Genomic DNA, 26,533 nt, shown 5'->3' with positions numbered 1-26,533 from the left:
TGAAGTGACTAATCTCTTACTCTACTTTCAAAAAGTGTAGATTATTGAGCTTAAGCCACGAAGAATGGTTTAGTGGGAGGGGGGGGGGTTACACATGATGTACAACATTCCTTTGCTGTCCCATTGTCAAATGGAGAACATCATAAGCAACACGTCGCCAGAAATTGCTGATCGAAATCCTATGGTTTTAGATGGGCTCCCCTCACATATGTTGTCAGATGCACTTGTCCAGTCGCTGATTCTTAATAATAGCCAAAGCCAGATCATAGATGGATATCCTTTGCTCCCAACTTTGCAAGGAAATGAAATAAATGATCTCCATGATGATTTCCCAATAACAAATCATGGTGGGATTATTGATTCAAATGCTTCAACTTCTAGAAATTTGCTGCTCAATAGACAAGCCAACAAAAATGCCTCAGTCAGAAGTTTGCATCCTGTCAACAACAGTGAGTTGCAGGAGCAGTTCCGTGGAGGAGCATCTCTCTCTGCTAAATCACTTCCTAACATTTTGGAAACAACCAGTACTCTGCATGAAAATCTTGATAGGGTCACAATGTATACCCCAACAACATTTCCGTTGGAGGATTTGAGGATTTTTGCTTCCAATGGCTACAGCACATCCGATTCATCATTTACAGCCCCTGTGAATGGTGAATACAATAGAGGAAATAATGATGTGGAGTTTATGGCATCCAAGAAGGACTGTGGTTTGCCTGGGCAATTGGATGGTAAGTGGGATATCGAGAAGTTTCTGGATGGTGAGCAGCTTACTGGAAAAACTCCGATGAATATGATTTGTGATCCATATCATTTTGTGCGTTGCTTAGGACCCAATGCATGGATGACAACATCTAACAAATCGAACTGCAGTGCGGATGATTCATACACCTACCGTATGCCTAGTAATGAGCTTTCTCTAAGTCTTGCCACATGCCAACCCTCTATTACAACTGTACCCACCATTCCACATCAGCGCTCAGAAATAAGCTGCTCTGGTTTTACTCAGCATTCTTTGCGCGAAGTTGGGATGGGATTAGATTCAGAGCAAACCTGTAGCAAGAGTAAGGAGTTTTCTTTGAGTTATGGTTCATATAAACTTTTCCACTTCTCACATATTTTGTCTGGATCAAAATATCTCCATGTGGCTCAGCAAATACTCACTGAAATTGCAAGCTATTCGCTTGAAAATCAAGACGAGATTAGCAATTCAGCAGGAAGGATTGGGAATGGGGCAAAGATTTCATTTTCTTCAAATTGTTCTGATATGAGAGATATTTCAGTGGACTCTGATGAATCTCGATACCCTGCTGGAGCAGTCAGATCCAAGGATCAAATTAACTTCACATTGCAAAGACAGGAAATTGAAGCAAAGAAAACTGAACTGCAGGCACTGCTTGAACTGGTATCTAGCTCCTCTTTTTTTGTTCTTCTTCTCCCTGTTGTAGGTGTGTGATACAAAATCAAATATCCGGACAAGGAATTCAGTGAATCACTGTGCTCATCCATCTCGGGACTTAAAAGAATACACTGGGCCTCTGAGGAAAATATACTTGATTAATTGTTCATGTTTAAGTTTTTAGATTAATTACTTCAAAAAATGGTACAGTAACCTGATTCGACTGTATTTTACTATGGATCTAGGGTTATGTGCCAGGTCAGCCAGGTTCTTATTTGGAACAAAACCCTGGTGTTCCTGGGTTACCTGTGACCTGGCCAGGTTTACATGTCCCGGTCCAAAGTTAAAACTGTTCGGCATTGGTGGTCTTAGTAGCTTTTTGTTTGTTTGTTTGTTTGTTTTTATTTTTATTTTTATTAAGATACAATATAATTGCATTTTTTGAATGTTCAGGTTGATAAAAGATACAACCATTGTTTGGATGAGATCCATACAGTAATTTCTGCATTTCATGCTGCAACTGAGCTGGACCCTCACATACATGCTCGCTTTATTCTTCAAAAAGTCTCCCTCCTATATAACAACCTAAGGGAGAGAATCACCAATCAAATCCTTGCAATCGGGGAAGGCCTCAGCAGTGGACATAATAGAGAGGGGACATCTTTCAAGTCATCTTTCATCCAAAAGCAATGGGCTCTTCAGCAGCTGAGGAGAAGAGATCATCAAATGTGGAGACCACAAAGAGGGCTGCCAGAAAAATCTGTCTCCGTTTTACGGGCATGGATGTTTCAAAACTTTCTCCATCCGTGAGTTCCCTTACAAGAATGGTTATGAGCCTTTTTCCACAGCATGTCATAATATATGTTTGCAGATGCTGGTTGTCAGTCAACTATTTAATGGGTAATAAGCTAGGAGGCTAATTTGTTAAAATCAACTCAACTGTATGAAAACAACCTCTGTTGTCAGGATATGTTGACAGTTAATTTGATGGTCAGCCTTCTCTTTTGGATGGGATCAATTTCCTGGCCATGACCATTAAATTTTGGACTCCAACCTGCTTCATTCCTCATCATATGCTAAATTTCTAATGGTCCATCATACATAGTACTTACTATCAGTAAATGAAACAATAGGTTTTACTGAAATAACAGTCTCCAATTATGGAGGGGTCTAAACTGTTTCATTAAAAAACTCGATGGATTTCCAGGTATCCGAAAGATGCGGAGAAGCATTTACTTGCAATAAGAAGTGGATTGACTAGAAGCCAGGTATTTTTCATTTACCATGAGCTTGAGTATCTTATTTTTATTACATCTTCTCATGAAAGAATGGAAAGAAACCACATTTTTCTTAATACTGTTCTTTGCTGTGTATGGCTTGAAGAGTTCTTTCTTTGACCTCTGTTCTCTGTGTTTGAGATTAGGTCTCCAACTGGTTTATAAATGCACGGGTTCGCCTCTGGAAACCAATGATAGAAGAAATGTACTCAGAAATGAACACGAGAAAGGGCCGTCGGGTTGGAGAAGGAACTAATAGTGTCCGTAGGAATCAATTAAGGATTGATGATCAGAGAGTATGACTGAACTGATGCCAATGTATTTAGAAATTGCTTCATGATTCATTCCCTTCTTTTGCTGTGCTTTGATCTTTGTAATGGCTGAGAAATTGATTTCACTAACTGGTTCATTGTGAGAGCAAGGATATCCAAGGAAAAAGAAGGATGGGGCTTTGCAATCTTAATCATTCAGCTTGAAAGGGAAGGCCTTGCACACTGTTGTGTTACCTTCAGATGATTAATTTTTGTGCATAATATGTATTGTTGGCTCATTTGGGCTTAAATCTGTAATGCTAATTTAACTATTTCAGTCTGTGTCTTTGACTCTAGCAAATTAATTCATCTACCCTGTTCACAATCTGTGTGCAGATGTATTGATATGAAGAAAGCTCATTCTTGCCTGAATCTTGGAGATAGTTAACTCCATTTTCATGGGAGGCTTCAACTGCCTTGAAAATAGAAATTTCTTTCTTCCTAGGTGTCACTATGGAGAGCGAATCATCCTGTTTCACTATCTTTTTATTTACCCTCATAAGTTTTTTTGTTGAGTTGAAGTGGGGGGTAAAATTTGTAAATTTGTATGGAGAAACATTGTTCAGGGGAGACTGACGAAGCCAACTTATGTATGGCAGCAATCACAACTTCCCCTAGCCACCCCTACCACCACCTGAGCTCCGGGCAGAGGGCACCCTCGACGACAAACAATCCACTCTAAGATGGTGACAAACAACCTATCAATAAGGGTACAACCCTAGGCCTTGGAGATGTGGAAGAGCACAGACTTGAGAGACCATCTCCATCCCATTCCATGGTCTATGGAATAGATTATGGGTTTACAACCTGATTTTTCTCTATTTTCTTGATTTAAAATGTGTTCTAGACCCAGAATTTATTCTGAAAATACATACCAAATACAACTTTTGAAGTTAGAGCACATGGATACAAATTTGAGCATCCGATTGGATGTGGAGGCGGAGGTGGGTGTGGGGCAGGGGCGTAACAGGTGGCGAGGGGGTGAGGAGATTTCATCCATGTTTTTGGCAGGGGAGTGCCGTGGGTGGGAGATTCCACTTTCTAAAAATGTTGATCGTATCTCATTTGCATATGAGAGAAATGATGTGTATCTTACACAGATATGATGAAGAAGACCTAGTAGAGAGTTGTTTCACGACTAACATGAACAAATCCTTTGATTTGGATCTTCCACAGTTTTTTTCCACTAGCAGTTCTCAAATTATTGAGGGGAAGAACAAAGAATGAGACCAAGAGACTGCAGGGATGTTAACTGTGTATATATAATATAAAATCCGAATCCTTGTCCACCCTCACAATGGAAAAGATTAGAATACCCCATTAATCTTGAAGTGATTTCAAATCGGATTTATACCCATTGATTCACATCGATAGATAAGGTATAATTAATTAAGTGCACATGTAGTTTAATAGATTTCACTCGTCATTGGCAAGGGAGTGCATGGCTGGGAGATTCCACATTTGAAAATGCTGATCATTGCTCATTTGCATCTGATGGAGGAGAGGGAGAGGGAGAGGGAGAGGGAGGGGGAGTTGGGTACACTTTTTTAGTTTGTGAATGTATATATCTATACTTTTTTGGGGGGTAAAACATGTATCTGCAATTGATACAATCAACAACAATGAATGAATAACGTGGACAAAAAGTTAAAATGCAACAATAAGCTTCGTCCCTTAAGGCTATGTTTGGATGTCAAGGAAAGAAAAAATTCAAAAAAATTTTGAATTTGAAGAGAGATAGATCAATCATTACATCATCATGATTTTTGTCTGATTATGTTTTTTTTTTTTTTTTTTTTTTTTTTGGGTATCCAATCATAGCCTTGATGCTATGGAAGAACCTATTAATTCTAACAAAAGTTGGCTTCAAAATTCAAAATGAATTTTTTTTTAAAAAGCCCCATCAAAGTGAAAAGCATATCATTATTTTATTAGTTTTATGAGAATTGAGAAGAGTATCATTTGAACCATAAACTGGACGTAATTTAATTCCAACAAAGGTTTTAGCCGCCATCCTAAGGTTATTAAACATCCCCTCTTCTTGGACGAAGTTTATAATACCCCTAGGTCGTGCTTGATACCCTCTCCTACAGTCCCACCCATCTGAAGACCCATAATCAAAAACTTCTGAAGGAAAACTTGGGTCCTTCCAACAAATATTGGCTTCAAAATTCTTTGGCTAATTCCCATTTAAATAATTTGATTTTGATTCTTTGAAGTATTTTTCTTTTGTAATAAACCTAGAAAAGATGGGTTCTTCATTGAAATCTCGAGGCCAAGCATGGTTTCAAGAATTGGGATTGAATCTGATCGGAGGAATTGGCCTAGGTTGATCTAGCTTATTTGATTATTGTATGACAAAACCCTAGATGTCAAGAGTATACCAATTCTAGAGACTATCTAGACTGATTTCGATCTTGTTCAATTTCAATTCAATCTAGATTAGAATTATCCGGATCCACGTTTTGAATCCTAAACCAGAGTACTTTTTTTAAATGAACTTAATCAACAAGGGCAAGGTTGATCCCAATCATTTGCGAAAAGGCGAAAGTTTTTTTTTTCTTTCTGATAAATGACATCTAGGGTACCCAACGTCTGGGGAGATTATTCGTTGGGTATCAAACATTGGAATCTTAACATCTGGGGTACTTCACATTTAAATGGGAAAAAGAACAATAAACAGTGTTGTGCCTCGGCATTTACCTACGCCCAGATACAATCGTGTGTGAAATGATCGACACACCCTTTTGGAAAGGCGGTAAGGACAACGGGTGTGCCGGTCATTTCGTGCGCGACTGTGCCTGGGTGCAGGTACACGCTGAGGCACAATACCGGTTAGTGTTCCTTTTCCCTATTTAAATATATGATATTTTGTTTTTGGTAAATATATATGATATTTGAGGTACCTTACATTTCACCATATTATTTTTGTGGTTCCTTATTTTTATTAATCCCAATTTTACCCTTCCCCCACCACTTCGACCTCCTTATCAACAACCTTACACCACCACCATAGCCACCTGCCCCCTTGTTGGGGTTTAGCCGTACCACACCTTGGCCAAGCCATAACCTTGGCTCTGATACCACTTGTAGGACTTGGGTAGAACTCATTAACCCACCCCCTATCTGGGTAACATGAGAATGAGACAAAGATGATGAACAAATAGAAAATTTAATCATAGCTTATACATATCACACATTTCGTAATTACGATTACTATACTGAATTAGATGAAACCGAAGAACTAAGAATTACCATTTTTTTTGTTAACTCTGTGATTTGGATCAAATAATGTAGTTTGACCACTCAAAGATGAAGGAGGTATGATCCATGGACTCCCCAAGAACATCTTCAAGCTTGGAAGGCTTCTCTTTTCCTCCCACAAGCCTCGTCGGATTCCCAACAACGGTAGTCTTCAGCAGCACATCGATCAGAACAATCGCTCCAGCTCCAATCTTCGCTCCCTCTCCGATTTTTACATTTCCCAAAATCGTAACACCAGCTCCAATCAAAACCCCATCATCGATCTTCGGGTGCCAATCCCCTCCAACCTTGCCAGTTCCACCTAGGGTGACATGATGTAAAATCAATACATTATTCCCAATCACTGCAGTTTCCCCAATTACAACTTTACTTGTATGATCAAGCAAATTCCTTTTCCCTATCTTGGTTATCGGGTGAATGCCGATGGCAAAGACGTCGATGATTCGAGAGTGGAATGCGAGGGTAAGAGGCAACGGGACTGATTCTAGAGCTTATGAGAGATAGAGTGAACTTGGCAGGTGAGGAGGCCCTTGTAATTGAGGAGGCAGTGAGAGATGGAGACGCAAGCAGGGTCATGGACACAGGCAGCGCGGAGGTCAACGACAGTGGCGATACGGAGAGCGAGGTAGGTGATTAAGGAGTTGAGGAAAACGTCGTAGAGGAGAGTGGAGAGGAGGGTGGAGGAGCAGAGTTTGTTAGCTAGGTGGAAGGAGAGATTTTTTGAGGGAGGAGTGGGAGAGGATGGTGGACTAGAGGTAGTTGGCGAGTGCAGGTTCCGAGTCGGAGTCCCGTGCCTTTGCTTTGATTTGTGTCCACACCCAGTCTTCATCTTCAGTCGCATCAGTAAATGATGGCGGTGCTGGTGTGGATGATGTTGCCGTAGGGCAGTGATTGTTAAATTCTTTGCTAGGCATTGTCGAAGTTGTCGTCGGCATGGTTAAGGACTAAGGGGAAGAAGAAATAGTCCCACAACCTTGGCTCTGATACCCAAGTCCCTACAACTGGATCCCTACTCTCCCGGACAATAAAATCAAAACATATTATGTAAATTGATACGAATGCCATCACCCAACAATAAAAAGAAATAATAACATTCACTACGATATGTGAACTTTGTTGAGTTCACAAATTTCCATGTTACAAGAAATGGTGGACATGGGTGGGTGTGGGCCTATGTTATAGAGAATCTTATATCGATTAAATTGGTGAATTCTCAGGCCAATTATGAGTATATGATGTGAGTGAAATCACTGTTCAAATTTATGAAAAATTAGAAGAATACCTCATAAACCTCTAATATATATGTAATGGACAAGAGAACGTTGCTTGGTCGTGTAGCCTCTGCACTAATGCGGGGGCCAATGAGAGTGTTCATATGGGCATCAATACGGATGAGATTTTTTATTTCAAGAGGTGCTAGACGATAATTTTGTTGGCTCCCGTGACTGGGCATAGGAGCCATGCGCCCAAGCAGCGTTCTTTTTCTCATGTGTAATAATGGAGGTTGCTGGCCCGTTTGTAATTTTCTACAACGGTAGAGACACTTTCAACCCCATATAATATTACTCATTTTTTCCCTTGAAATTTGACTAATGAGATTGGTGAAGAGCTCTTTGTAACATGGATCCACCCAAATGTTAATCAATTGCTTCCCAAGGGGCGAGTTGTAAACTTGTAAAGTTCACAACCTCTACTGAATTTTATCAATGCCACACCCCACCTTATCCAAAGGGAAAAGGTTCTATAAGTAGGTGGGGTAAGGTATGCTAGCACCTTGTGTGTCTATCTCTCTCTTCACATACAATGATCTTTGTTGCCCTCCAGTTTACGATACTATTTTTGCCACACCTCATCGGTGTGCTCCTCTATGTCGCTTGCTCAAATGAAAGGCTGAATTTCTGCCCCTGAGATGCCAGCATGTGCTCTCATTGGTTGTCGCATGCATGTGACTTTGCGCTCTCCCACAGAGAACATTTTCCCAAATAATTAATATAATAATATATGTGAGAAGGCACAATATACGCCTTAGGTTTAGCAAGCGTTTTCCCAACTTTGTAATACAAGACCCCAAGGGGTTAGCTCAATTGGCAAAAGACATACTCCTCAAATAAGAGGTCTTGACTTCAAACCACCTTGGTGCTTATCCCCATCATCTATCCCCCCCCTCCCCACCTATTAAAGCTCTCCAATTCCAAAAAAAACTTTGTAATACAAGAAAAGTTTGGGCTTTCTTTGGGGTTTTTTTGGGGGTCCAATCTTGAGAGGGCTTTGAATTAACAAAACCATTATCGTTAGATTTAGAGTTCTGTTTTTATACACAAAACCAAATTTTTTTATTTAAAATAAAGGGCTATAAATATATATATTGGTAATTAAATAATCCGATATGACTCATATGAAAATATTGGTATTGGCAAAAATCGATACAGATACGAACACCGACACCTGATATTTTAAACCATGCTCTCAACTAGGGATGTAAATGGATATTCGAAAATCCAAATTCGATCCGTGTTCGTATCCGTTTAGAAGAATCCTAATCCGTCCGAAACTAATTGAAGACGAATATGATAATCCCCCTGTCTGATCTATTATTATCCAATTTGTTTAGCAATCCGACAGTAATAAAATATCTGAAATATATCTCTGTGTTTGTCTATCCTTTTAAGTTTTCTTATTGGATTTTTTTATCTTCTTTTTATAAAATTTTAAGTTAAGATAATGTGATTCTTATTCTAGATTTTCTATTAGTTTGTATATGTTGTTTTATACAATGTGATATATGGAATCATATATCTAATAAAATAACTACAAGATAAAATCAAAAGTAAAAAACGTAAGAAAATCAATGACTAAGAAGAATAGAAAAAAAAAAAAGGGAGTTGCCGAACTCTCAAGTCTAACCCTAACTCTCATCATAAAAACGCTAAAGATGTCAACGCATAGTTGAAAATGCGTATTCGATCCATGTTCATAGCCATTTAGGAAAATTTGTATTCAAAAAATCACTATCCGAAAACTATCCGAATCCTTTCGAAAACCGATAAGACATTATCCGAATCCATCCGAATATAATTGAATATGAATATGATAAAGCCACTATCCGACCGAATTCGATCTGTTTACATCCCTACTCTAGACTGGAACCAAACTCCCCTATATTGATTGCACCATACGTAACCAGGGAGGGTAGTTTAGACAATTAACTGAGGGTTGTGCGTTCGATATTTACTTTTCATTGATCCTCAATTTCAAAATGACCGAAATACCCTCCAGTCTCAACTTTTATCCTTTCTCCATAGTTAATCTATCGATGACAAGATAAGAGAATCATAGAGCATGAGAGGTTCAGTGAAGAACCCTAGAATCGCCTAGATAAACCCCTGACCCTGATTTCTCCCTAGTTTCTCAAGTTCCATTTCCCAAACCAATCCTTCCCGCAAGGCTTCAATCGAAGCTCGGTTTCTGTTGGGTTCCAGACGATATGGCCTCTCTCATGATGATGCAGAGATCAGGGAACTCCATGTTCGCCGCTCTCTTCAAACTACGACCGTCATTCACTTCTCAGTTCGTCTTCGATCATAATCAAACCCTGAGATTCAAAATCGTACCTCCTTCTGCGGGTGGAAATATCCCCTCGAAATCTCTCAGCACTTCAGCTGTCCCTGATGACTATCGGTATCAGAGACCTAATCCGTCTGATTCTAGGGTCTTCCAGCGCGGACAACCTAATCAATTGAATTCTCCGGATCAGAACACCATTCAGCATGGACGGCCGCCCAATCAATGGAACTCTCCGGATCAAAACTTCTCTCAGCGCGGCAACCCTAACCAGTGGAACCCACAACAAGGCCAGAATTTCCCTCAGCACGGCAACCCAAACCAGTGGAATCCGAATGCGCAGAACCCACAACAAGGCCAGAATCTCCCTCAGCATGGCAACCCTAACCAGTGGAATCCGAATGCGCAAAACCCACAACAAGGCCAGAATCTCCCTCAGCACGGCAACCCTAACCAGTGGAATCCGAATGCGCAGAACCCACAACAAGGCCAGAATTTCCCTCAGCACGGCAACCCTGACCAATGGAATCCGAATGCGCAGAACCCACAAGGTCAGAATTACCCTCAGCGTGGAAACCCTAACCAATGGAATCCTCAAGATAAGAACCCGAGACAGGTTGTTGATAATGGAGCCTCTAATGTAGCAGCAGCCCCTGCCAACGTTGATTTGCTGAGTTTGTGCCGGGAGGGTAAGATCAAAGAAGCCATTGAGTTTATGAGTCAAGGTGTTCGTGCTGATCCTCATACCTTTTTTGCGCTATTGACCTCTTGTGGGAACTCAAAGTTGCTCGAAGAAGGCAAAAAGGTCCACGATTTCTTGCTGCGGTCTCCGTTTAAGGGTGATGTTCAGTTGAGTAATAAAGTGATGGAGATGTACTGCATATGTGGAAGTATGGTAGATGCCCGCCGAGTGTTTGATCATACTCCTGCAAGAAATATGGATTCCTGGCATTTGATGATAAATGGATATGCGACGAATGGGCAAGGAGATGATGGGCTGCAGTTGTTTGAACAGATGAGGCAGTTGGGATTGAGGCCGGATGGACAGACTTTCCTTGCTGTTTTGTCAGCTTGTGCTAGTGCAGATGCTGTTGAAGAAGGTTTCATACACTTTGAATCGATGAAGAATGAATATGGAATTTCCCCAGGGATGGAGCATTACTTGGGTCTTATTAACGTTCTTGGGAAATCCGGACATGTTATTGAAGCTGAAGAGTACATTGAGAAATTGCCCATGGAGCCCACGGCAGCAGTTTGGGAGGCATTGATGAATTGTGCTCGAATTCATGGAGATGTTGATATTGAAGACCGTGCTGAGGAATTGCTGGTTGCTCTCGACCCCTCCAAGGCTGTTGCAAACAAGATACCAACTCCACCACCAAAGAAACGCAATGCAATCAACATGCTTGATGGGAAGAACAAGGTCGGTCAGTATCGCAGTACCACTCCCTATAAGGGTGAGGTGAATGAGAAATTGAAGGGCTTGAGTGGACAGATGAAGGAAGCTGGTTATGTCCCTGATACAAGGTATGTGCTTCATGACATTGATCAGGAGGCCAAAGAGCAGGCTTTGCTCTATCACAGTGAGCGTTTGGCTATAGCTTATGGTCTTATCAGTACTCCAGCAAGGACTCCTCTAAGGATTATCAAGAACCTTCGAATCTGTGGTGATTGTCACAATGCAATCAAGATCATGTCTAAGATTGTGGGAAGGGAGCTAATTGTTAGGGATAACAAACGATTTCATCATTTCAAGGATGGCAAATGTTCCTGCGGGGATTACTGGTGAAGAATATGTTCTTTTGTCGAAATTTTTGGTTCATCCATTGGTATGTAGCTAGATTTCTTCACATCAGCAGTTTTTATTGTATAAAGCGGGTTAAATTGGCTTCAGGAAGGAAAACACAGATTGCTGCTAGTGGTTAACTGGTGCTTGTAATGAAATTTCACTACTTCTGTAATGGAAAAGGTGAATTGAATGTTTAATCGTAGAATTGCTTAAGAATGCATGATTTACATTTCTCGTGTGGATTTAACTAATGGGAGAGGGTTGGGCACACCGCTAGCTAGCGGCCATGTCCAATGGAGAAGGGTCGGGTGGGGGAGGGCAGGGGGTCATTTTCATAGGGGGGGGGGGTTTAGGAGAAAAATTTAGGCTGGGCACACAGCCGCCGGCGTGCCCGCCTTTACCCTTAACTAATTTAACTTGAGCGTTGACAAAGATTTCCCATTGCTTTAGAAGTATCAATCTCTGTCCAAGGATGACTGTGATCTATTCCCATTATTATCATATTTCTTTGCATGGTTTTTACCATCTTAACATTCTCAAGTATTAGATGGAATATAATCCCTGATGTTCTGTGGAAACGAATATGGAGCTGCAAAACTATACCAATAATCAGATTCTTCCTTTGGAGAGTTTGCCCGCAAGGAGTAGCAATCGGAGTGGCTCGTCAAATTCGGCAGCTCCCAATTGATTCATCTTGCCTGAGATGTGGAACGGTAACTAAAACTGTGGATCATATTTTACTTGGCTGTTCATTTGTGCCGTATTGTTTGGTTTGGCAGTTCTCTCTCTTATCTTGTGCCAACTTTGGAGGACCCCAACCTTCATTTGTGGATTCAAAGCTGGTGCTCTATTATGCCTTATGAAAACTTATTAGTCAACAAGCTCTTGAACTCGGCTCTTTTATAAGCTGGTACCTTTGGAGAGGAAACCATCTCTTATTCAAATGAAGAATTTGGTCCCCTGCTGAGGTGAACCAAGCAACACAGTTTGCTCATCAGGAATTTCTGCAAGCTAATTGTTCGCCCACATTGTCCCTTAATGTCCCCTCATCCATCAGCGGCCAACATGTTCATATCAGATGGACTCCACCAACTGTGATGCAGCTCTCCCGCCAGAATCAAGGTGAGTTAGGATTCATTATCATAGACAATGCTGGAATACAACGGATAGCAGTTTCTGAACTGTTCTTCTTCCATTCCATCATCATAGGTGAAACCCTTGCTATTTGGTCAGACCTCCTCTATGCATTCTATGACTCACTCCAAGTAGAATCTGATAAACTAGAACTGATTTGGCATCTTCAATCATCTCTTGGACTTTGCTTGTATCATGTTCTTTCCTATTCACCCATTGGTGCCAAGACGCAGGAACAAACCTTAAACCTTCCATCTCTCCAATTCAATGGACGGCTATGAGATTAGAATTTGATTAAAGAGTCCCAACAACCAATATTTCTAATATCTTTTTCTGATTGATCATGATTGTACTCGCACTTAATAGTCTATATATTGACATTCAACAACTATTTTTTTGTTACAGAAAAAATGAGAAATGACATGGTCTTATTTTGTAACCTCTGCAAAAAAATGTTACAATTGATCATACCAGGTTAATGTACAAAGGTGATTTCCTAACTCATTCAAGACCATGAATATGTACAGCGATTATGAACAAAACGCTTATAATGGAGCTCAAGATCTATAAAATCCTCAGGGGAATGATCCTAGGGACTGAATGAGGTTGAATGTAGTCCGACATGACAATGGATTAGGCCTTGTCAACAGATTTATTTGTTAAGCAATACAAATCTGTGCATGAGCTGTGAATCAGACTCAAAGAATGGACTATACATGTCGAAGGGTGGAGACCTAACAGTTCAAAGCAATGTTAATGACTGCGAAGTTGAGGAGTGAAGAGTTGTTAGGAGCGGAGCGCTGATGGATGAGTATTTCTTCCTTCAGTCACTACTTCAATGGCAGTGTTTTCTCGTGATGGAACTCCCAGCCATGACTTCATAGTATCATAGACAGTAAACCCGATTGCCACCGATGGTACAACCTGGTTCATGTGTACAAAAACCCACACACATTAACACAAATGGAATAAGAGAACCAGATTGAGGTCAAAAGGTAGCTTTTTGGGCACTCCACCTTCAGGTAGTTGATGCTTAGCCCTGAAAACAGTTGCTTCCAACCCTGCTTCTGGACGATCAAAAATAGAGTCTCCATTGTTCCCTTCACCTCTACACTGTCAGACACTGAGAACCGTTGGACCTGAAAATATGGTTTTCCAATTTATCATCACCTTCAATTCCATAGGTCTTTAAAATCTGAATATTTTGAATGTTAAAATTCATTACCTGCATTTGACGCCTAACAACATCAAGAGGGTAAGTGAAGGTTTGACCGAATAGACCAGCAACTGATCCACAAAAAAGTTTGACCATGATATCTTTATTGTGTTCCTCAGGGACATGACGTTTCATCTCCTCGTAGAAGTAGAACTTCAAACCAGAATATGGGAAGATTCCATAGAGTGATGGAGCTGACCAAAATGTCAAATGTTAATTGGGCAGAGTGAAATCACGGAAGTACAGAATAACAAAATTACATCCCTTTGTGACAGTGGATAGAGCGAGCAAGTTAGATACATGATTAGCTGATATACCATAACCAGTTATAAACTATCAGGCTTACTATTATACAACTTATAAAAGATGTCTAATTCTTTGGATCACAAGTGGCTCATTCTTAATTTAAAAATCTATAATACAAATAAAGAATAAAATAGAGCTCAGAAAGATAACCGATTTTTGTATAAGGGCATACCCACACCACGATAGAGACCCCTCACTCCACTTTCTCTATAGATCTTTGAGAAACAGTCAAAAATTCCTCTATACACTAGTTCAGTCCCTTTAATGTTCACACTTGATGGTCCAACAATCTGCACTGCTAATCACATCTTAATCCGCAATTCATTTGACACAAGAAACTAAGGGAAAAAGAAATGGAACTACCAGTTCCAAGTACTTCACCTGATAAGCCAGCTTTGTTCGAACTAAATCAAGGGGATAAGTGCATATTACTGCAGTTCCTCCTGCTAATGACCCTGCTATGAGATCCAGAATAGGTCCTTTGTTAATATTAGGATAACCGAGTATAATCCATCGCCGGTATTGCTCATAGGCCATATAATGCAGAGCTGCATATGGCACAATCCTCGCAACGCTAGCTCCATTTCCTCTAGAAGGAAAGAAAGAAGGAAAGAAATTAGAAAAGAAAAAATAATGAGAAACAAATTCAGGATAAACGAAACTGATGTGGGACCCAAAAAAGTCTTGTTACCTGTAGAAACCAAGGATTCCCTCTGTATCCATAATCTTTTTGAAGGATCCCAGCAACCCCGCACTGTGAAATTCTGCCCTTCTAGTCTGAAAATTTTCATTAGTTCCACACATTACCCACATCAAGGAAGCTAAATTTATTCATCTCCATTAACCTAACTGAATTCCATAGCTCAAGTCATACGGTTCTTTAGGATAAAAAACAAATTTACATATCTAAAAAGAGAGTGAAACATTCTCGCTCTACTCATTACAAGCCAATTCAATGAAAATTGCGATAAAAACCCAATAGAAGCTTTAGACAAATCACAAATTATCTAAGGTTTCATACTAATGTAGCCCCAATGTTTATGTCCCATGACAGAGATGACAGTCATTCCAAGTACAATCTAATCACGTAGTCAGTAGCGTCTAAAACTCTCACAGACTTGGGAACAAAATTCTTGACATGAGTCTGTCCAAGATACATTCTTTTCAAGTTCTGCAATGAATCTGTTTATCTTACATGGAAATGTTTCTTTCAATAGCTTCATTGAAAGACAGTCTAGAGTCTTAAAGCATAAACTTGAATAAAGACTTAGACCTCATGTTTTAATGAAAGAGGATTACGACAAAAGGTTCTGTAAATATAACTTCTTGAAAATCTTGAAGATTAAGGGAGTGTTTGGTTTTGATGTGGAATGACATCATTTTATTTCTTTACCATCTCATGAGTTCTCATGCCAAGTTTCTAATGCTGTATTAGGGATTTATGCTCACAAGAAATGGAACTATTTCCATAATATAATCATGCTTCAATGATAAATGGAATCAGTCATTCTTTTTTTTGGGTGGAGACCATCTACACCAGTTAGTATGGAAAACCAAAACATATAATTTCAGACATCAACCAAGCACAGCTTCTTTAATTAATTTTGAAGCAGAAATTTACTCTGATCATAGTACTATACGAAATTTAACTATTAATCTGGAATATTAAATGGAAATCCATAATTAATACTTAGAACAACGCGATCACATTATGATTACAGAATATGAAACTTTAATGTGAAAATTGTTACAAGTTAAAGGAGAACTCCATTATACGAAAAAACACAAAATCTCAATACTTCCAACCGGAACCCATAAAAAAAACTTGAAGTGAACAGGAAAACAAAGGCGAATTTGGGACTCAAAGCAAAAGAACTCAATCCATCCCAAAATTTAATTTCAACGAGAAACTCCCCGACAGATTAAAGACAAAACCGACAATTCCAAGGAGTTGAAACTACTTTCCCGTGAAATTAAAACACTCCTGTAAGAAATTTGAGTGGGGTCAAACCGAAATTCTTGGAGGAGAATATCCAATTAATGGTAGATACCTGGAATAAAATCTTGACACGCTCGAGAGGAGCCACAGCTGACTTTGCGATCCCACCAGCAACACCTCCGGCTATGAGCTCCTTTACGAAAACAGGCATGGCATCCATGGTCCCATCAAAGAACGAAATCCGTCTCTCTCCCTCCTTTGAGTCCTGTCCTCTCTTCGCCATTAAAATACTCCCCCGCAAAAGCGCGTGGCCGCCCGCGAGAGAGAGGGAGAGAGGAAGAAAGAGAGAGAGAGAGAAAGAGAAAGAGAGAGAGATTTTATCCAACGATTAAAGTTTCAAGAACAACAACAACAAGAACTGTAAGATAGTGATTTGCAGAGAGGACCGGAGGAAAGAGGAAAGAGGAAAGAGGAAAGAATTGAAACGTTTCTTACTTGTCAGAGATTTCTTGCTAACGAGAAAGATAGATTTCCACGCGCCTGAATGGAGCGTGGGTTTTATGGCCCAGTGAGAACGCAAATCGTGCACGAGGCCATTTCCGGCATCCTACAGATCCCTAAAGATCGTAATGTCACGCTTCTGAAAGGCGCGTGAGACTGATTTTCTTGATTTCCTCTTCTGGTCTTCCATAATGCGGTACGGATTTTGGACAATCGGACTATCCGAGGGAAAACTAAACCGAAACAATCGCGTCCCGTCGCGTCCCTACGAAACTTTGAACCAATGAGGGAATGTGAAAAAGTATAATTTTCAAAATAGGCTGCTTAGTCTTAGGCCCCAACATGCCCACATAGGTGGTGTCTAATCGCACGATGGCACTTGACTTGAGGGCGATAATTTTCCCTAGGCGATGGTCACCATCTCTGATTTAGAAAATCATTCTGCTTTGGAAATACATTTTCAGAACATTTCATAAGGACAGGTGACCATTACCCAAAAAATAAGAGACAGGTGACCAGGGTGTTAGGAATGGTAACGGTTCTGCTGATCCGTATCGGATTTGGATCTTCTCTAGCTGGGGTTGCTGAGGATTGCCAAGTGAGGCCTCTCCAGTTGGGATTCGACTTGTCTCTTACGAGCACAGCACCCAACGGGTGTCCGATGAGACATCCAATGGCTGGGCTACAGTGTGCATGGGGATGTGTGCTTGTGTGGGGCTTGACACATGCATAGCAGTCCAGTCGTTGAATGCCTCATTGGAGGATTGGGCTCCTCTCTTTGGAGAATATCGCCCAATGAGTGCCCGATGAGGCATCCAAAGGTTGGGTTGTGACACATATATCCTGATGGTTGATTGGGCGTACATCGGGATGTGTGAGACAAAATCCAGCCATTGGATGTCTCATTAGGCACTCATTGAGCGATACCTTCCAAGAAGAGGAGTCGAATCCCTCACCAAACACCCGTTGGGTGCTATGCTCACAGGAGGCTCTGCTCACAGGAGAGGAGCCTGCTGTGAGCCCAATCGCTGCCACCTGTGTGCTAAAGAAGATCCAACGGTTTCGCTCTCTCACACGTATGTGTTCTCCCGATTACTCTCTCTCTCTCTCCAATCCCTTCTTCTTTTTTATTCAAAAGCTATTAATGTTGTTGATCACCCCATATCAGAGGATATGATGTGATCCTACAATATGGAGTGAATCGTGATCATCATAGTGATATATCGTGTATGGTACCGTATCAAATATGGGTTCTTCCGTATCGAATCAAATATCGAATCAGTATTGAAAGTGGTTTCGATTACCAAAAAATGAAAAAAAGAATGATTAGCAAAAAATTGATATTGGTAGAAGAATTGCACCATATCACTATGATGATTACATCATATCGTGGATCACGTTATATCACGATCCCATGATATGGCACGATCTATTGATGTTATGTCGCGATCTTGTGATAGGGCGTGATCACCATGGTGATATATAGAGTGTGGTATCATATCGATATCGATACAATATTGGTCAATCTCGTACTGGATTGATAATGAGTTGGTATTGGATCAATATTGAAAATGGTTTCGATTGTTAAAAGAGAAAGAAAATAATAAGAATAAAAATTGATAACTTTTGAATTTAAAATAGTAAAAGATTGGACAGAGAAAAGCAATTGAGAGAGCACATGAGAGAGAATCCCTTGGATCCTCTCCAACTCCAACAAAGGTGGCAGCCGGAGAGGCCTCATTAGGCTATCCCAGTCAATAATTATCACCTCCAATTCACTGCACACTCCAATTTCTTTCAATTCCTCACATAGGATTGGAAATGATCACCCTACCCCACCTTGGGCAGGGGGTAGGGTGGTCATTTTTACTCCTATGTGAGGAATTGGATCGGGCAGCAAATTGGAGGACATAACGATTCATCCCCAACATCCTGTACATTGGAGAAGATTCAAATCTAATCTGTATTAGTATCGGTTGTAACTGATGTCAATATGTCATCGATATAGATATACATTTTTAATGAAAAAAGAGATGTTTGATTCTTTTTTTTTGGGTAAACAGATGTTTGATTCAGTATCTGATCGATTGGACCAATACATATTGGTTTCGGTTTCGCTGGCCACGGTGAACTTAAGGGTGAAATAGAGCCGGGATTTTTAAAACCCTAGCCCAATCCTGAGTCCTCTTAGCTCAACCCAAGCCTAACCCGGCCTTAGGTCGAGCTGAGATGTCTCAATCCAGGCCCAACCCTATCGGGCTCAGCCCAGGCCCAACCTTGTCGAACTCAGCTTAGGCCCAACCCAACCCTGATTGACCTTGATTTTTGTTAGGGCCTGGTAGGCCTTGACTTGCCTTGTTTTTTTTTGTTATTTACGTCATCCTATGCTTTAAAAAAATGAGAGTCATCCTATGCATTAAAAAAATGAGACATGTGATTGGGTATTGGTTTGTTTCATACTCAACTGACTATTTGATTTTTCTTTGGGTTATAAAATTTAGAACAATCTTAAAATTATAAATATTTTCGTTCAATAGATAATTACTCTGTTTTTTTATTTTTTGTAAATCAATAGATAATTAAATATAAAACAAAACTGCAAAATGTAAACAATAAATTGTGAAGCATAACCTAGCACAGGACTGGATCGGATTGGGTTTAGCTTGAAGCCTTAACCCTGGCCCAACCCGACCCTAACCTAGGGCCTAAAAATTTCAACCCGAATCTGTTATCAGGTTGAAAAATCCAGCCCAGACCCTATTTGGGCTTGGGCCGAGAGGGCCAAACTTACACCCCTACTAGGTGAACTAAATCAATGTGACAGTTATAGTGGCTTCGTACAAGGGAGAAAGAGATTGAAATTTGAAAGGTAACAACAATTTATTTTATACCGATATCAGTAGCCGAATCCCATACAAATCAACTTTATCAATTTGATACTTTTTTCAGAAAAAAAACTAAATTCGGATTGATTAGATATCGGTACTGGTCATATCGATTCCTAAAACCCTTATGTTTTTTTTTTTGTTGGTAAAGGATTCCTAAAACCCTTATGTAGAGGTGTCAATTGGTACGGTTCTAGGCTATCGGTCCGGTTCACTAGCGGTTTCGATTCTAAGGTGTCAAGACCAGATCTGGACCAATAAACTCATCTGTTCCAAATCTGAGATTCAGAATAATTAACTAATGGATGGTCCAGTTCTGGCTCCTAATCGGGTCCAAACATGCCCTTGTTGAGTAGTCAAATGTAAAACATTTTCTCCATTCGAACTAGAAATCTCAAGCAAGCTAGAATTTTTCAAAAGCAATTCATTAATTACTGGTGTGTGTCCTCTATGTGCAACAGATATGAGAGGGATAGAATACTAGAATTTGAGGGGCCAAGTGTCTTGTTTAGTCTTGGGACATGTTCTAGTAGCAACTGGACAATAACTGTATGATAAAAGTCACTTTAACTGTATGTTAAAATAACAAATATCATCTTTTGACATTTTAAAACAGAAAAAATGATGCAAGACAAGTTCAAGTGTATGCATTTCTTTCGGTTCCAACGGTTCCGGGGACCAGACCAGATCTGGACCAATAACCTATCACTAAGACCAGATCTGGAACAATAAGCTATTGGGTGGGTCGGTTTCGGTTCCTAGCGGGATTGTTTCGGTCCAAAATTGACACCCCTACCCTTATGTATGGAATGAAACATTTACTTGGCTGAAGCATCTGACACATCTGCTGCACTCTGATATGTTTTCTTGGATCAGGATCGTCTCCAAGGAGCAGGGAATGCCCAGGGTGCTGCAAACCATTGGGCTGTGCCGCATACATCCCTAGGCGGGCACCGAGATGTGTGCGGCATAGCTCAACCGCTGAAAGCCCCCTGGGCGCACGCCTACCTGGAGATGAGCTAAATTTATATTTTACTATTCTTTCTTGGGATGACGTGGATTCATACAACCCACTAATCGTAATTTTTTACAACCATGGGAATCCATGATCCAGAACATGTTAAATTTGTTTTTTATTTTATAAATTCTCTAATAATAACCATGAAAATCTCATTTCGGAATTTTTTTTAAAAAATATTTGTACTTCAATCACAACATTTCGGTTTCAATCCCTTTAAGATGGGGTCATTATCCGTGTAACCAAATACATGAGCTGTCATCATCCACAAATTACTATGACAGTTTAATGATATTTTTTCTTTACTATAATGCCTGATGCCCTGACATGTGACAACTCACAATTCCTTGTTCTGTTTTGTTTATTTTATTAGGAAAAAGAATTGTCCAAGAGTAAGGAAATAAAATGATCGAATTCAATCTGATAGTATCCGATTATATTCGAATGAATTCGGTTAATATTCTATTAGTTTTTTGACTAATTCGGATAGCTTTCAGATAGTGATTTTTTAAATATGAATTCTCTTAAATGGATATTAACACAGATTGAATATGAATTTTCGACTATCTGTTGACATCTTTAACGTTTGTTGATAAGGATTAGGATTGAGAATTGAGAGTTCAACAATTATCTTTTCTTCTATTCTTCTTAGTCTTTGATTTTCTTATATTTCTTACTTTTGATTTTATCTTGTATTTATTTTAATAGATATATGATTCTATGTACCACAATGCATAAAACAATATATATAAACCAATAGAAAATCTAGAAAAAGAATCACATTATCTTAACTTATAAAATTATAAAAATACAAAAATAAAATCCAATAAGGTAACTTAATCAGATAGACGGACACAAAGATATATTTAAGACATTTTATTACCGTCGGATTGCTAAACGAATCGCATAATAATTAGTTGGAGAGGAGGATTATCATATTCATATTCGATTAGTTTTCAGACGGATTTGGATTCTTCAAAACGAATATGAACGTGGATCGAATATAGAATTTTGAATATCCGTTGACATCCTTATTAGGGACTGTGGCCTATGCCAGCATTCCCATGAGTTTATCTCTCTCTCTTCCCGATATGAAAAGACCTAAGGATGTCAACGGATATTCGAAAATCCTTATTCGACCCGTGTTTGTATCTGTTTAGGAGAACCCGAATCCATCCAAAAACTAATCGGATACGAATATGATAATCCTCTTATCCAATTGATTATTATCCGATTCTTTCAGTAATCTGATGATAATAAAATTTTTGAAATATATTTGTGTGTCCATCTATCAGATTAAGTTACCTTATTGGATTTTGTTTTCTTAATTTTGAAATTAAAATTGCATTCTCTTGTTCTTTAACGAGCACATGATAAAATTGATGGGCAAAGCAATAATTTCACATTAAAAAAAGAAAAGAAAGGACATCACCCTTCTTTTCCTGATGGTTCTTATTCTTTACTTCTTGAGTGTTTTAATTGCGACAAATGTGGAACTTTGAATAGCGAAAGAAGAAACCCATATTCACATGATCAATCAAAAACTTTTTGTTCTTATAATTTTTTAGCGTACTTAATATATAGTTTTCTAGTTGTCTTTGGAACTTTCTCTTCTCCGAAATGTTTCTTTGATTGCAGTTCCTAAAGGTTTTTGTTAATTCTGCAACTTAGATAGATTGAAATTTCAGAGTTGGGAGAGAAGAACCCTCTGTGGAAGCTCCTCTTCTTGTTTTTTCATATTTTGTGTTCTTCTTTATTTTGGATCTTGAATTTACGCAAATTGGGATTGATATACACTTGTACACATGGCTATCTATGTATAACCTGGTGGGTCCCATATCATTAATACGTCTGAGACAATAAGACTTCTAATCTCTTCCAACACGAATCAAGACAACCGACCTAACTCAGTCGGTTGTTACAACTCACCATCCACTTAACTAGGTCGTAGCATAAATCGACCCGGAGTATAAAAGAAATAGTACCTACAAAGGTAGATATTCACATTTATTATTCTTTTCGTATTTCACTCTTACTTACCTATTGCTCGGTTTTGACTCAATCATCGGAGTTACTAACCTCGGGTCCATCCGACCATTTTCTATTTACTTCTACAGATCATCCACCCCAACTAGATTAGGATCAAGCGGCAACAGAGATGCAATAGGGCCTTTTGAGTGATGAGTTTTTGAAGATTAAACCTATCATGGAGGATGGTGTTGCTTTTCAATCTGATTCTATGCCGGAGACTTTCCTGAGCTCAAGTGGGCCTTTTACATATGATAGGCCCACATTATGAGAGAAAATCTATAACAAGAAATTGAACTAATAAATGGATTTCTTATTCTTAAAATATTTCATATTGTTGCAATAAAAAACATTTCAAATTTGTTGACCAAAAATCTATTTATTGACTACTTCAGTGATATCAATCCGGGATTGAAATCATACCAACTAAGCCCTAAATCTCAATCTATCAAAATTGTCGGTATTGGTGAGCATACTGAAACATTTCTTCATTTACAGCTGTTCAAAATGTCTTGGTCATTTGCAGCTAATTCTAACACCTCATCAACATTTTTGAGGCATAACAAACATGTAAATGATGAATGTGTATCCTCTCAAGTGCACCGCGGTGCACTGTCCAGTGCTCCTTTAAACTGTATCAGACGGTGTATTGCACTTTAGATTTGGATTTTTATCTTCCTAAGTATAGTGGTCATCATCTGATGCACTTTAAAGGTGCGCTGCACTTGAGAGGATAAAAATCAGTAAATGACAGTCCAAGTACATTAACATCTTGTAGAGCATCTTCTTTATGAAATTTTTTTTTTTTTAAAAAAGTAAACCTCTTTCTGAAAGAATCGCTCTTTACGCAGATTTTTTTTCTGTTAAAATACCAAAGTTTAGATATGAGGTAGAGCAAATTTATGCTTTGTAGATCAAAAGGGAGTAAAGAGACAAAGTGGGGTATTGCAACTTCTATCACCTTGAAGCAGTTCATTGACCATAAGAGGGAAAGGTCTCCTGTATCGGTCTATCCATATCAGTATCGGCCCAGATCGATATCAATATTTGGCCGATATCGTATTGGTATAACGGTTTATAGTAATGGTAAAATTGTCAAAAAGAAAAAAACAATTTTTTTTTAAAAAAAATGAGGGTAAAATCATCTGATACAGACCAATACGGCTGATTGATATTGGTATCGATATCAGTATCAACTGAGATTGATACCAATTCCGACACCAATATTTTTTTTTTTTGGTAAAAGATAGATTTATTGCAAAGAACGGGAAACACTCCTAGAGTCCAAAGTCGCAGCTTCAGAAAACAAGGGATCGGAGTTGGGCCAAACCATCCTTCCCGTAATAGATAGAGCTCTTCTGGCAAGGCAGTTTGCTAGGGAGTTAGCAGCCCTTGGAATATAAGCAAAGTTACAAACATCAAAGTAGGTGGAGATATGTCTAATGTTCTCCACAATAGGCAAAACAATAAAATCCGGGATCTTCGAAGGATTCAAAACCATGTGTATGACAAGAATTCAAACCCTCAAATTTGGGCTAAATAATATAAACACTCCACTAATACAGGAAAATTTTTTGCTGCTACGGGGTTGCAAGAAGGTTCCTGCAACCAAAGAAATGGAATAATTCACTTCGCCTTAGGGTTCACAAATACCCTCTTAGGTTATAGTATTTTCCAACAGACCCTGTCTGATTATATTTCTTTGGCAGTGAACCGGGTAGCAGGAACAGTACTCCTGCAACCCGGGTAGCAGCAAAATTTTGTCCACTAATATATACCCTTCTTAGACTCTCTTTCCACCTTGACATTGTCTGTCCTCCCTGGCTGCCCCATCTGGGCGCATGGATCGGGTCTAACCCAATCCAGTTACAATGTGGAGCCGTTGGGCCGTGAAGGTTTGAAACTCATGATTTTTTTTTGGGTGAACAAACTCATGAATCGTTCTCATATAAAATAAATCTGGTTTGCCTACATCAACCCTGTTTTATAACACAAATCCATAAATTGTTCTCAATCTCCTGGATTCCTCCATGAAACACATATCAGAGTAGTGAGGGGTGCAAGTTTGACCCTGATGGCCCGAGCCCGCTCTGAGCCCGAATAGTGTTTGGGTTGAGATACCTTGGCCCTGAGGGTGGGTCAGGGTCAGGAATTTCTGGCCCTGAGTCAGGGCCGAGTCGGGTCAGGGTTGAGGCCTTGGTCAGAGCCCGGCCCATCCCAACCCAACCCTGTCTTCTTCTTCATGTTCTTTCTTCTTTATTTTTTCTTCTTCTTCCTAGCCTGTCCAGCCCATGCATCTCCCTTTCCCAAGCCCATTCATCTCCCTTTCCTAGATTGGCCAGCCCATGCATCTCCCTTCCCCCCAGATCAGGACCAATCAGGGTCTGCCCGGCCCAACCTTGAGGACGGGTCAGGGTTGGATTTTTCTAACCCTGAGTCAGGGCTGGGTCAGGCCTAGGCCTAGCTAAGGTGACTCAGGGTTGGGTTGGGGTTTTAAAAGGCCCAGCCCAACCCGACCCTGTTGCAGCCCTAGTAGATCAGACTACATGGATTGTTCACAACTCCCTTAAAAAACATAACTGCCCTTTTTGTTTCTCTAATATTATTGAGGGTGTTTCTATGCCTTTTTTTTTCTTTTTTTGATAAAAGGGTGTTTCTATGCCAAGTTGCCAACATGACTAATTATAATTTTGGGTTTTCTTTCGCGGTGGGCCACGCCCGCCCCATCTCATGAAAGATAGAAATCTTGCCCCCGAGATACCAACGCACGCATTCTCATTGGCACCCACACGTGTGTGGCTCCTACACTCCTCCAAGAATGCTCCCCCATAAGGCCATAAAACAAAATAGGGGGAGTTGCGAGGTCCAATTGGTTTCACACCTGAAAACCCCTTTGTTTCACAAGTACTTTCAAGTGTGAGAGAATCTAAGGCCACTGGTACTATACCATGAGTGAAATAAGCAGTGTTTGACATGCATTCTTGAAATGAACTCCAAGTCGATTTCGCATTCTCGGACAATAAAAACAACATGAATCTAAAATGCATTCCAAGAACACCCTGCACCCATTTCAACAATCAAGTTTCAAAAATTATAGAAGATTATCAAAATGTCATTAGATTCACCCTTTTCTATGGTTGTTTTATGGGGACTTCTATGTCACATAGGTACGCCCACATCCATAGATATTCCACATGGCAACTAGTAGCAAGTCTTTGCTACCAAAGGTGACAACATTAATAATTCCCCACCAAAAAACAAAAAAAAATCTGTTTTTATTGCTTCTAGCTGGAGTTTCTCAATATTTCTAAAGGATAGTAGTAGGCCACATACTTACCCTTTTCTCATAGTATGGTAAGAGTGTTAAATGACTTGCCCAAAAAATAAAAATGGTAAGGAGGTTAAATGTAAACTGAAATCTTTTATTGAAATCAGACTGAGTCATTTAAATCGGAATCATTAAATCGTTTTGAAGTTCCCAGTCAGACACTGAGGAAGGGTGAAGGGTGGGGGGGGGGGTTGAATAAGTAGTTATCAAATTTTCTCCCAAAAATGCGACCTTAACGGCACCTCAGATATCAAACTCCTTGCCGTCCAATTTGATGAGTTGAGGCTGTTCCACTATTAAAGTGAAACGATAACACAGTTGTGTGCTTGTCTTCCCTCAACCAATTAGTTGTCCGGTCTACCAGACAAAGCACATCCATCCTGACACATACACATGCCACACACTTCTATATCCACCTAACAACACGAGGTATATGAGGTTCGGTGAACTACCTATATCCATAGAGCAATACCCTAATCACGATTTCGTATATTGTTTGATATACTGCTCGATTTTAACTACTTATTACAATCCAGGTGCACCCACACGGCCACACCTCCTTCAACCTATAATGTAT

The 26,533-nt window shown here is 39.7% G+C and overlaps 3 protein-coding genes and 1 pseudogene across 6 annotated transcripts; 2 read left to right on the top strand and 2 right to left on the bottom strand.

Moving 5' to 3' along the window:
* Positions 1 to 8: 8 nt before the first annotated feature.
* On the top strand, positions 9 to 3,266 carry LOC122666559. The gene is made up of 4 exons (XM_043862570.1): positions 9 to 1,405; positions 1,853 to 2,205; positions 2,607 to 2,667; positions 2,823 to 3,266. The coding sequence occupies exons 1-4, from the start codon at positions 95 to 97 to the stop codon at positions 2,976 to 2,978; spliced, it is 1,881 nt and encodes a 626-aa protein (XP_043718505.1). The 5' UTR covers positions 9 to 94; the 3' UTR covers positions 2,979 to 3,266.
* A 2,988-nt stretch (positions 3,267 to 6,254) lies between these two features.
* On the bottom strand, positions 6,255 to 7,194 carry LOC122666562 (annotated as a pseudogene).
* Positions 7,195 to 9,672: 2,478 nt separating this feature from the next.
* Positions 9,673 to 11,832, top strand: LOC122666560 (pentatricopeptide repeat-containing protein At2g15690, mitochondrial-like). 4 transcript variants are annotated; one of them, XM_043862573.1, is made up of 3 exons: positions 9,674 to 9,971; positions 10,020 to 10,102; positions 10,301 to 11,832. In XM_043862573.1, exons 1-3 carry the CDS (start codon positions 9,736 to 9,738, stop codon positions 11,599 to 11,601), a joined length of 1,620 nt encoding a protein of 539 aa, XP_043718508.1. In that variant the 5' UTR covers positions 9,674 to 9,735; the 3' UTR covers positions 11,602 to 11,832. The 4 variants fall into 4 exon arrangements, with proteins under 4 accessions (XP_043718506.1, XP_043718508.1, XP_043718507.1 ...); XM_043862574.1 differs by having other exon boundaries at positions 9,775 to 9,971; positions 10,020 to 10,123; positions 10,252 to 11,832; XM_043862572.1 differs by having other exon boundaries at positions 9,674 to 10,102.
* Positions 11,833 to 13,146: 1,314 nt separating this feature from the next.
* On the bottom strand, positions 13,147 to 16,520 carry LOC122666736 (mitochondrial carrier protein CoAc2). Its single transcript, XM_043862796.1, has 7 exons — positions 16,309 to 16,520; positions 14,949 to 15,034; positions 14,639 to 14,846; positions 14,430 to 14,547; positions 13,961 to 14,145; positions 13,752 to 13,874; positions 13,147 to 13,659 (listed from the first exon to the last, which is right to left on the bottom strand). The coding sequence occupies exons 1-7, from the start codon at positions 16,477 to 16,479 to the stop codon at positions 13,522 to 13,524; spliced, it is 1,029 nt and encodes a 342-aa protein (XP_043718731.1). The 5' UTR covers positions 16,480 to 16,520; the 3' UTR covers positions 13,147 to 13,521.
* Between the last annotated feature and the right edge of the window lie 10,013 nt (positions 16,521 to 26,533).

The sequence above is a fragment of the Telopea speciosissima genome, chromosome 7 (assembly GCF_018873765.1).
Source record: "Telopea speciosissima isolate NSW1024214 ecotype Mountain lineage chromosome 7, Tspe_v1, whole genome shotgun sequence".
Classification (NCBI taxonomy): domain Eukaryota; kingdom Viridiplantae; phylum Streptophyta; class Magnoliopsida; order Proteales; family Proteaceae; genus Telopea; species Telopea speciosissima.
This window is presented reverse-complemented; position numbering and strand designations above follow the sequence as displayed.